Source organism: Pleurodeles waltl, chromosome 11, assembly GCF_031143425.1.
Source record: "Pleurodeles waltl isolate 20211129_DDA chromosome 11, aPleWal1.hap1.20221129, whole genome shotgun sequence".
NCBI lineage: Eukaryota > Metazoa > Chordata > Amphibia > Caudata > Salamandridae > Pleurodeles > Pleurodeles waltl.
The window spans coordinates 581,580,257-581,593,353 of NC_090450.1; the positions used below are offsets into that span (position 1 = coordinate 581,580,257).

The 13,097-nt window shown below is 44.9% G+C and overlaps 1 protein-coding gene across 2 annotated transcripts in view; it reads left to right on the plus strand.

Annotated features, from left to right (window-relative positions):
- Positions 1 to 13,097, plus strand: part of GPAT4 (glycerol-3-phosphate acyltransferase 4) — a 166,585-nt gene that overhangs the window by 47,884 nt on the left and 105,604 nt on the right. For both annotated transcript variants that reach the window (XM_069214077.1, XM_069214076.1), the window contains one exon: positions 9,805 to 9,874. In XM_069214077.1, the coding sequence (XP_069070178.1) occupies positions 9,805 to 9,874 (70 nt within the window). The remainder of the gene's footprint in view (positions 1 to 9,804; positions 9,875 to 13,097) is intronic.

Sequence of the window (13,097 nt, forward strand, 5' to 3'; positions counted from 1 at the left end):
GCAGACGGGACCGCCCTTGCCCGGGCGTGTCCCGCACGGCGCGCTTAATAGCGCCCGTGATGTTCGCCCGGTGTGTGGGAGCGAGGAGGTGCCTGGGACTTGGAGTCCCACCAGGCAGAGTCAGGCGGCAGCACCCAGCAACGATGCGCAGCGCGCTGAATAGAGCCCGCGATGTTCCCCTGGTGTGTGGGAGCGAGGAGGTGCCTGGGACTTGGAGTCCCACCAGGCAGAGTCAGGCGGCAGACCTGGTTAAATTAATGTTGTGTGTTAGGAAAAACCTGATACCAAAAGCCTTTCATTTCACATAGGTCAGACAGTTCACCTTATAGAATCCTGGAACTCTGTAGTCACAAGGAAAAGTATTTGCATTGCAAGTTGACAAACTGACTTTTGTCCTCTGTCTGTGAACACAGAGCAAATGTGACAAGAATAAGATTTAAAGGCATCTTAATTGCTAATTCAGATTCTAACTAAACGGAACACCTGTTCTTTGTCCACTTGCCAAAAGGGTTGAGTGGAATCTAAAAATAGCTCGACCTCATAAAATAAAACTTGCCATAGCTAGTGGTTTTCGTATCAACATTACATCCAGCGCTGCTGGGGCTGAACTAAACTAGGGGGCTGCCAAAAGAGCACTCTGTGCTTGCTGCCACACACACCTGGTCTCTGGGTTGGGCTAACCTGTTGACTCCCTCAAAATCACTGGAAGAAGAGTTGTTGGATGGGACTCCGTCAACTGAAGAATCACTCCCAGATTCTGCTCTGTTGTCCTCTCCCTCAGGTGCTGTCTCAGCATCTGCTGTCTTAGTATCTGATACTGCTGCAAAGCTGTCCTCCATGAGTTAGGGCTTGAGCAGCAGTCATCCGAGACGCCATCTCTGCTACTGGCTAAACTGTCTTTCTAAAACGCTAGCCTTCATAGAAGGCAGATATGGTCACAAAATTGCTAGTGGGTGTGTGCGTGTGATGTGGACAACAGTGAATGCCAGTCATCTTACCTTTGCTTCTTCCATCAATCAGCAGGTTCTCTGAAGACAATGACAAAAACAGAAAAGACCCACTATTACTTCACCTTGCCACGTACCCATCATCACAGCCTTTAGCACTGGTGACACCCAGCGCGACAATTGTTTTTGGTGCTCCCGCCTTCCATGACCACCTCCTCGGATTCCCTCACTACCACCCAGCAAAAGTGCCCTTCATCTCTCCATAGCCCGCTCACACATACATTTCATTTGTTTTTAAAGCGCAGGTAATGGCTGGCTTTACTAAAGTCCCCCTAGACAAGTGCTATCTTTAGCAGCAGCTTTTGTGATTATCTTGACATTTTTATTGCTGCCTAAAAGCTGTGTGTGCGTATACATAATTCTCTCTCTCTCTATATATATATATATATATATATATATATATATATATATATATATATATATATATTAAACTCCAACAGATCCACAGAAAGGGGCGCGCTCAGCTCGTCGGTGCAGGCATCAGGGAAGGACCAATTCTCATAAATCCTAACACCTACGCGTTTCGACCTTCACGGTCTTGATCACGGTCACCGTGAAGGTCGAAACGCGTAGGTGTTAGGTGGTGGGATGTTTCGTTGTCTGTAATAAAAGTGGATTCATTACAATCCTGTGAGTGCGGCATCTTTAACTTAAATGTTAAACTGGTAAAATGATAGATATAGATATAGAGAGAGAGAGAGTCTCTCTCGTTTAAGTGATCTTGGGGTGTGTGTGTATGTATGTATATATGTATATATATAATATATACACACACACACACACACACACACACACACACAAGATTTTTCTCCCTCTATAAAGTCCCTCAGAGACATGGAAGCTCTTCCGTGTCTCCCAGCGGCTTTTTGCTTAAAAAAATTAAATAATAATAATTCTGGAGGCCTTTTTAAACCCCTTCCCTGGTGTCTGTTAATGTATGCGACCCACACCAAAGAGGTTAACCACTGCACTCCACACCAGTGCACTCTACACAGCTGCACTGTCACTTGACTCTATGCCACTGCACACTACTCTGCATCACTCTACTATTAGACAATCTACTCCACTCTACACCACTGCACTCTGACACTCTACTCTGTAACACTGCATTCTCCACCACCCTACTCTGCACTACTCCACTGTATGCTGCTACACTCTTTGCCACCGTACTCTGCCACTGCATGGCACTCTGCACCACTCTATGCTACTATACTCTGTGCCACTGCACTCTGCCACTTGAGTCTATTCTGCCATTTGACCTTACTCCGCGCCTCTGCATCACTCAGCTCTATACCACACTATCAATCTACTCTGCGCCATTCTACTGTGCACCAATCTACTCTGCACTACAACACTGTGCCACCCTGCTCTCCCTTGTGCCGCTTTCTACGACGCAGTGTTCAAAGCCAGTCTACTCCACTCTACTCTATACCACTCCAGTGTGTCACTCTACAGAACTCCACAATATGCCACTCCAATACACAACACTCTCTGCCACTGCACTCTGCCACTCCACTCTGCGCCACTAACTTTTAGCCATGGTGAACAGCAGCCACACCAGTAGTTCTTGCATAGGCGAGACCTATTGGCTTTGCCAATGCTTGTGGTTATGCAACACAAAAAGGGCCCTTTTCAGATTACGCAAGCAAGACAGGCTATGGGTTAAATCTCTTGCGGTAATGTATAAACGGGGCTAATCATTAATGCTTGAATGTGTTGTGTAATGAGCGCAGCGCACAGACCGCTGAATTTCAAATGGACAGCATTGGCAGTACACCAGCAGAATTGACTGTTCACATTCCCATGCAACCAACCTTTTATCACTGGCCCTACCAATAACACCCCAGTTCGATGGCATATGTTGCTGCAGATACACATGTTTGGCACAGTCCGCTGCCTGGTGTTGGGCTCGGAGTATTACAAGTTGTTTTTCTTCGAAGAAGTCTTTTTTGGTCACGGGACCGAAGGACTCCTCCCTCTTCGGCTCCATTGCGCATGGGTGTCGACTCCATCTTAGATTGTTTTTTTCCGCTGTCGGGTTCGGACGTATTCCTTTTCGCTCCGTGTTTCGGTTCGGAAAGTTAGTCAGAATCTCGGAAGAAAGCGTCGGTATTGTTCCGTTCGGTATCGGGATAGTTAGGTACATCGACACCGATCATCGGAAGACTTTGGGGTAGCTTCGATTCCCCCATCGGGGCCTGGTCGGCCCGACCGCGTGCGACATCGAAGCCGATGGAACGGACCCCGTTCCGTTTCTGCCCAAAATGTCACAGTAAGTATCCTTATACAGATCAGCACTTGGTCTGTAACTTGTGCTTGTCCCCCGAGCACAAGGAGGATACCTGTGAGGCCTGTCGAGCCTTCCGGTCCAGAAAAACACTCCGGGACCGAAGAGCCAGGCGTCTACAAATGGCGTCCACGCCGACAAAACAACGTTTCGACGACGAAGAGGAAACATTCTCGGTTCCGGAATCAGAATCCGGAGACTCCGACGTCGAACAACAGCAACAAACTGTGAGTAAGACGTCGAAAAGTAAAACCATCGACAAAACGAAAGCCCAGGGGACGCCACTGCCAACAGGCCATGGCTCGACCCATAAAACAGGCGACCCGTCGAAGGCGCCGAAAAAGGGCACGCCCATAGCGAAGACACCCGACTCCGGTCGAGGGACCGCCATGGAGCAACCTCGGAGCCGAGAAAGCGGCTCCGAGAGACAAAAACAAGATACCGGCACCGAAAAACATCGGCACCGAGAATCCATGCCGAAAGGAACAAAAATTCTGTCGGTGCCGAAACCGAAAAAAGATTCTCTCTCGGCGCCGAAAAATACCACACCTTCATCCTACTCAGAGGAACAAGGAATAAGTGGCCAGATGCACAGATTTGGACAAGAGCTCCAAAGTGTAGAATCAGACTACACACAAAAGAGACTGTACATCCAGCAAGACACAGGGAAGATATCAACCCTTCCCCCAATAATGAGGAAAAGAAGGATCAGTCTCCTCAAGGATGACGCACAACCACAAGCCAAAGTGGTCAAAAAAGTCACGCCTCCGCCCTCTCCACTACAACAGGCATCGCCGGCGCAAACACCGCCACAAATGCACTCACCAGCGCAAACTACCATAAGTCAAGATGATCAGGATCAAGACGCTTGGGACCTATACGACACCTCAGTGCCGGACAATGATCCAGATTCATACCCCACAAAGCCGTCACCGCCAGAGGACAGTACCTCATACTCACAACTGGTGGCTAGGGCTGCAGAATTCCACAATGTCCAACTGCATTCAGATCCTATAGAGGATGATTTTTTATTTAACACCCTCTCGGCTACACATAGCCAATATCAATGTCTCCCAATGCTACCGGGGATGTTACCGCACGCAAAACAAATTTTTGAAGAGCCCGTAAAATCAAGAGCCATCACCCCAAGGGTGGATAAAAAATACAAACCACCACCCACAGATCCAGTGTTTATTACTTCGCAGTTACCACCTGACTCCGTAGTAGTAGGGGCAGCTCGCAAAAGAGCAAATTCCCATACATCTGGTGACGCCCCACCTCCGGACAAAGAAAGCAGAAAATTTGATGCGGCAGGAAAAAGAGTAGCATCACAGGCAGCCAACCAGTGGCGCATCGCAAATTCTCAAGCGCTGCTGGCCAGATATGACCGCGCTCACTGGGATGAGATGCAACTTCTCGTAGACCATCTTCCCCAAGAATACCAAAAAAGGGCGCAGCAAATAGTTGAAGAGGGACAAACGATCTCAAACAATCAAATCCGCTCTTCACTGGACGCAGCCGATACTGCAGCGAGAACAGTCAACACTGCTGTCACCATAAGGAGACACGCTTGGCTCCGCACTTCAGGCTTCAAACCTGAAATCCAGCAGGCTGTCCTTAATATGCCCTTCAACGAAAAACAACTTTTTGGCCCTGAAGTGGATACAGCCATTGAAAAACTTAAAAAGGACACAGACACGGCCAAGGCCATGGGCGCACTCTACTCCCCGCAGAGCAGAGGCTCTTTCAGAAAAACTCCATTTAGAGGGGGGTTTCGTGTCCAACCCACAGACACCACCAGCCAACAAACAAGAACCACACCATATCAGGGTTCCTTCCAAAGGGGAGGTTTCAGGGGATATAGGGGGGGTCAATTCCCAAGGAGTAGGGGAAGATTCCAGACTCCAAAAACACCTCCACCTAAACAGTGACTTTCAAGTCACGCAACCCCTTCACTCAACACCAGTGGGGGGAAGACTAAGCCAATTCTACCAATCTTGGCAACAGATTACAACAGACCATTGGGTATTAGCAATAATCAAACATGGCTATTGCATAGAATTCCACAACTTCCCACCAAACATCCCTCCCAAAACACGCAAAATGTCACCACAACATTTAGAACTTTTAGGACTAGAAGTTCAAGCACTACTGCAAAAGGATGCAATAGAGTTAGTACCAGTACAACAAAAAAACACAGGAGTTTACTCCCTGTACTTTCTAATTCCAAAAAAAGACAAAACATTAAGACCAATATTAGATCTCAGGACACTAAATACCTACATCATATCGGACCATTTTCACATGGTCACACTACAAGACATCATTCCACTGCTCAAACAGCAAGATTACATGACCACATTAGACCTAAAGGATGCGTACTTTCATATACCAATACACCCTTCTCACAGAAAGTACCTACGGTTCGTATTCAAAGGAATACATTACCAATTCAAGGTGTTGCCATTCGGAATAACAACTGCACCAAGAGTGTTCACAAAATGTCTAGCAGTAGTAGCAGCACACATCAGGAGACAACAGATACATGTGTTCCCTTACCTAGACGATTGGCTAATCAAGACCAACACAGTAAACAAATGCGCAAACGACACCACATTTGTCATACAAACCCTTCACAAACTGGGGTTTTCCATCAACTATACAAAATCACACCTAGAACCGTGTCAGACACAACAATATCTAGGAGCAACCATCAACACATCAAAAGGAATTGCCACTCCAAGTCCACAAAGAGTGCAGGCATTCCACAAGGTAATAAGTGCTATGTTTCCAAACCAAAAGATACAAGCAAAATTTGTGCTAAAACTTCTAGGCATGATGTCATCATGCATAGCCATTGTCCCAAACGCAAGACTACACATGCGACCCTTACAACAGTGTCTAGCATCACAATGGTCACAGGCACAGGGTCAACTTCAAGATCTGGTGTTGGTAGACCGCCAAACATACCTCTCGCTTCTATGGTGGAACAGCAAAAATGTAAACAAAGGGCGGACATTTCAGGACCCAGTGCCTCAATACGTTATAACAACAGATGCTTCCATGACAGGGTGGGGAGCACACCTCAATCACCACAGCATTCAAGGACAATGGGATATACACGAAACAAAATTTCATATCAATTACCTAGAACTGTTAGCAGTATTTCTAGCGTTAAAAGCCTTCCAACCCATAATAACACACAAATACATTCTTGTCAAAACAGACAACATGACAACAATGTATTATTTAAACAAACAAGGAGGAACACACTCAACACAATTGTGCCTCCTAACACAAAAAATTTGGCAGTGGGCGATTCACAACAACATTCGCCTAATAGCACAATTTATTCCAGGAATACAAAACCAACTAGCAGACAACCTTTCGCGAGACCACCAACAAGTCCACGAATGGGAAATTCACCCCCAAGTTCTGAACAAGTACTTTCAAATTTGGGGAACACCCCAGATAGATTTGTTCGCAACAAAAGAAAACTCAAAATGCCAAAACTTCGCATCCAGGTACCCACACCGCAAATCACAAGGCAATGCTCTATGGATGAGTTGGTCAGGGATATTTGCGTACGCTTTTCCCCCTCTCCCTCTCCTTCCATATCTAGTAAACAAGTTGAGTCAAAACCAACTCAAACTCATACTGATAGCACCCACATGGGCAAGACAACCTTGGTATACAACTCTACTACACCTTTCACTAGTACCGCATGTCAAACTACCCAACAGGCCAGATCTGTTAACACAACACAAACAACAGATCAGGCATCCAAACCCAGCATCATTGAATCTGGCAATTTGGCTCCTGAAATCCTAGAATTCGGACACTTAGACCTCACACAAGAATGCATGGAGGTCATAAAACAAGCTAGAAAACCTTCCACTAGACACTGCTATGCATCTAAGTGGAAAAGATTTGTTTACTACTGCCATGCCAATCAAATACAACCATTACATGCCTCTACTAAAGACATAGTAGGATACTTACTACATTTGCAAAAAGCAAATCTCGCTTTTTCATCTATAAAAATACACCTCGCAGCAATATCTGCTTACCTACAAACTACTCATTCATCGTCTCTATTTAGAATACCAGTTATTAAAGCATTCATGGAAGGGCTAAAAAGAATTATACCACCAAGAACACCACCAGTTCCTTCATGGAATCTTAACATCGTCTTAACAAGACTCATGGGTCCACCTTTCGAACCCATGCATTCCTGTGAAATGCAATATCTAACCTGGAAGGTCGCATTTCTCATTGCAATCACATCCCTCAGAAGAGTAAGTGAAATACAGGCATTTACCATACAAGAACCATTTATTCAAATACACAACAATAAAATAGTTCTAAGAACAAATCCAAAATTTCTGCCAAAGGTAATCTCACCATTCCATTTAAATCAAACAGTAGAATTGCCAGTGTTCTTCCCACAACCAAATTCTGTGGCTGAAAGGGCACTACATACATTAGACATCAAAAGAGCACTAATGTATTACATTGACAGAACAAAGCTAATCAGGAAAACAAAACAACTGTTCATAGCTTTTCAAAAACCACACATAGGAAAGTCAATCTCTAAACAAGGCATTGCTAGATGGATAGTCAGATGTATTCAAACATGCTATCTTAAAGCCAAAAGAGAATTGCCTATTACACCAAAGGCACACTCAACCAGAAAGAAAGGTGCTACAATGGCCTTTCTAGGAAACATTCCTATGAGCGAAATATGTAAGGCTGCAACCTGGTCTACGCCTCATACGTTTACTAAACACTACTGTGTAGACGTACTAAATGCACAACAAGCTACAGTGGGCCAAGCTGTACTAAGAACATTATTCCAAACTACTTCAACTCCTACAGGCTAAACCACCGCTTTTAGGGGAGGTAACTGCTTTATAGTCTATGCCAAACATGTGTATCTGCAGCAACATATGCCATCGAACTGAAAATGTCACTTACCCAGTGTACATCTGTTCGTGGCATTAGTCGCTGCAGATTCACATGTACCCTCCCACCTCCCCGGGAAGCCTGTAGCCGTTTAGAAGTAGATCATAAATCTTAAACATCTGTACATTTGTAAATAATTATTATAAACTCTTAACGTACATACATATTCACTCCATTGCATGGGCACTATTTATACCAAACAACTCCATCCTCACCCTCTGCGGGGAAAACCATCTAAGATGGAGTCGACGCCCATGCGCAATGGAGCCGAAGAGGGAGGAGTCCTTCGGTCCCGTGACCAAAAAAGACTTCTTCGAAGAAGAACAACTTGTAATACTCCGAGCCCAACACCAGGCAGCGGACTGTGCCAAACATGTGAATCTGCAGCGACTAATGCCACGAACAGATGTACACTGGGTAAGTGACATTTTCATTATATTCCAAGAGCACAAATTGCAGGATGGTTTCACATAAGGTGGTCTGTGAGGATATTGCAGTGTACTTTCGCTTAGAAATGTGCACACCCTGCAAGTCAGTTTTTCTCCACGTCTGTCAAAGTGCTAAAGATAAACATGCTGCTGTCTGTCCCCTTAGAACACTTAGTCCTCTCCGTCCTCAGTAGGCATCAATCAATCAATCTTGCATGCCCCCTCTGGCTCAGTAATGGTTTGTGCCTCTTTAAACATTATTGTTGTACACATCGCCACCCTGGATGCTTTTTCTTCCAGCATGTTCCTCCGCCCGTTTACCAGCCAACCTTCATACATGCAGAAGGCAGCATGTTCAATTACACATGGACCCTGACTATGCCCACCACCTTTGGACTGCGTCTTAGTGTCTTAGAGCAGGTCTCTCCAACAAGTAGCTCTCCAGCTACCTGTAAGCAGCTCTCCTGTCTGAAAGTTTAATTAATTAATATACACATAGCAAAACTGAGAATGTATATACAATAGGAAAATGTTTGTTTTCAAAACTCATAACCTGATATTTACAGAAAAATGGCTGAATTTTCAGATTATGTTTAAAGATTATATTTGAGTAACAAATCGTGTGGCGCTGGAATTATTTTAATTTTTTAATTTTTTTTACACAAATGGCATTACCGTGGAGGCATTGCGGCTATGGTTATGTATATCCCATGAGGAAAGCATTCAGTATTGACAAAGACTTTTTTACATTACTGCCTGCTACCACACCTGATTCACTGAGTAGTAATTTTGCATATGGTGGATACTAATCTTGTCTGATGTAGCCACTGTAAGAAGCTCCCCATGAGTTTCATTAAACATAAGTAGCTCTTATTATAGTAACGGTTGGAGACCCCCTACCTTAGAGCCTGCAGCAACTCTGGTATCCCGCACTCAAGACAATTCAGAACAAATGTTGCTTGCGCTCCTAGACCCCCATGAGTGCTAGGAGCCTCAATTTGTGATAAAGGAACAGTACTTCAATAAAAGCAACGTAACATAAGCTGTTGTTGGAATCGGCCATTATCTATTATCTGTATCCTAAACCATTATTATTATTATTTTTTTTTTTTTGCAGTGGGCAACACTAAGGATAGAGCGAGGAGCCAAAGAGAACAACCAGGCTGTCTATAAGCCTTGCAGCAATGGTGAGTACTTCTTGTCTGGACAGCAGACACCAGTATGAATATTACACCCTTTGCAGAAGGTGGTCTTTCATGGCAACATACTAATATGGATGGTGAGATTGGCACATACTGAGCAACAACAGGATCTTTCACTCACATACAGATTACACAGCTGTATGTCATGTTGCTACATCAAATGGAGAGTACGTTGGTGCACTTGATACTTTGGAAAGCCCAAAAGTATTGAGTGCGTCAGAAATATGTATGTTAGTATAAATCTTATTTTTGATCCCCACTTCTTTTACAGACATTCCGTTTTCGCTTTCTGGTTTTGTTATTTTCACTATTATACACTGACCGCTGTTGAGTGAATTAGCCATGCCTATTATGCTCCTGACTTCCACCCCCTCAGCACTCTACATGCATGCCACCACTATCCACAGGACAGCTGCAGTCATCAGACTCCTCATTCCAGATCCCACAACACTCACATCCGCACATCACACAGGATCATCCATGTCCACACTTGATGCACATGTTAATATCCAACCAACTCCATCCACTCCCTCTGTCGTTCATGTCCGCGCCAAGCCTGCTCACTGGCCCTTAGTTGATGCATGTGGCCTTGGCACACAAAATGGGCAAGTCCGCCTTCTCCTCATGCAGACACTCGCCTCCACCTCTTCCTCAGTTATAAGCATATTGCACAATAGCAAGCACCAACTAGCAGCAGTCTCGCAGTCTCGCAGAACCCATGCGGCAACTTTCTACATTTGCTTCAGTACTGCTTTAGCTTCATCCTCCGTATGCCTCTTCACATGACTGGCTTCTACCGAGTCTCAAGCCAAAAAACGAATTACCCGTAGTGCAAACCAAGTGGCTGCAAAATCTTGTCCACTTTCTAGTCCGGAGAACAAACCGCAGATATGTCTGGATTTAACATTTCCTGATGATCCCATCTCATGTTCCACAAAAGACGCATCCTCTCACATTACCTTATTATTACAGCTTACTTTGCACCCATTCGCTCCATTAATTAGGCATGATATCATTTCGGAAGTATCAAGCCTCCTTGACCTTTAGGGCTTTCCTGAAGACTGAGCCGATCTCTGTGCCACTGGCTTCAGTGTAGCAACCAAACACATCCCCTACTCAAATCTCATATCGTTCATACAAGAACTTCCCACTGATGCACGCTTCTTCACCTCACACTGACCCACCCACACGCTCCTCGCAAACTCCTGCATCCCCCTACAAACAATACCTGATGAGGACTCGCTTACACGCTTAAAAATAAGACACATTCATAATCCTGAAAAGACATGAAGCAACGAAGTCCAGTCCATCTTGTCAAGCCAACAAACAATTGTGCAAAAGCAAAAGCATATTACTGTCTTAAGACAATACTGAAGGGAAATAGTAAAAGTAATTCTTTAACCAGTACTTGTTTTGTTACCACCCACTCATGTCACTTCGGGTGCCCCATTTAATAGAGAAATCCACCAACATCAACCAACACAATCAGACACCACAGCACTGCTAACATGGACAGACTAGCCTTGTAAGCGTCTGACGTATTCCTAACTGCCACTAATTCCAGTTGCTGACCAGCCGCTCAGTTGTCTGCCTGACTGGCTCCCTAAAAGCCAACTTACATTTCCACATCCCATCTCTATAACAGTAAATAAAATTCAACCCCTACAAACAAAGCCAGTGAACCCATGAAAGCTCTTCCACCTATCCTCACCCACCCCCTAATCACCACCACCTACCATGCACCTTGTCCACCCCCGTGAATAATGGGTAGGTCCTACTATTTTTTTTAAATAAAATGTAAAAACATTAAAAAAATGAGATTGTTGCCTCCAGTTACCTTTTCATGAGCTGCCTGTTCCACACCTCTCCTACCTGTGGAACATTCTAGAGTTTGTGCTGCCTGACTTCAGCAACACAGCCCCAGTCTCCACCTCCTTCAGATGTACCAGTTTAGGGCTCCTCGACCATTTTAGTTCGGAGTTACCAACCATCGCGGTGGTCCATAAACTAATCATTAACAGCATAAAATTTTGCTTCCTAGACTTACTAGTGCTCTCGTCAGTCTTCACTCCAGTTCATCATCACAGTTGTTCTGCCGGCATCTCTGCACATGCACGTCCATCTTTGTCACTGTCTTGTGCTGGCGTCTTAAATATGTTCTTTGGATATCGAGTTAAGATGACAGTGCTGAGGGAACCACCCGAGTGGATTTGACTTTAGTTGGCACTACTTAATGTTACACTATACGCACCTTGCCAGCTTGCTGTATGTCGTACCACAGGCCTGTTACCAGCACAATGCAGAAAGACATATTTGTGGCATAGAGAAGGCTCCTGAGCAGAAGGCAGCTTTTGACCACAACCTGTTTGGCCTAAACAGTACAACTCCTTCCCACACCGTTGTAGATGGATTCCCCGCAGCAGCGAGCGTAGTAGACTTGGTTATCAGGCCAACCAACATGGCACATAGAGAACAGGCTTTAATTGGAGTTCCTACAGCTGTTTGGAACATGCCAATTAGGGATGCACTTGGCTCACTTCCGGAGGTGTGTGAAAGTTTCCTGGAGATATAAAGGATATGTTAGTTTGGGTATCGTGTCCCTATAGCTTGAGCCCTCCACACTCTCTACCCTTAATTCTTTTTTTTTATTATCACAGACGCAGTTAAGCCATACTTTTTGCAGTATTGTATTATGTTGTAGTTGAATTTGTAGAGTGCTTTATAACCCCAACAAGGCTACCACGTACATTAGCCGTAGTGTAGCACGATACTCGGTCGGGAACTGCTTTATTAGAAGAGTGTTATATTATGAGGCGGCTTCTGTAGAAAACGTTTGTTGTTGTGCTTGATTGGCCAGACCGGCGCTCTTTTCCTGACACCGGTTGCTGCATCTATATAAGTAATGGCAGGAAGAGGAGTGCGGGGTGGGAATGATTGCTCTTTGCATTAAAATATCATAATGTCCGCTTGGCAGCGTTTAGATAGAGTGTGGCCCATATGATAACTGTTCTGGTGTTGTGTGTGATAAGTACTGAAATGTTGTCTTTGGGTCTCTATAATTGTGTAGATACGCTTAGGCATGGAGTGAAGTGAAGCAAAACTGAGGTAGTTGTGCATGTGGACTTGCCAACCATGCCAGAAAGGGTAGTGGTTGAACGTGAGCAGCAGAGGAGCAACCCCCATGAGTGAATTAAACCTGCCAAGGTCC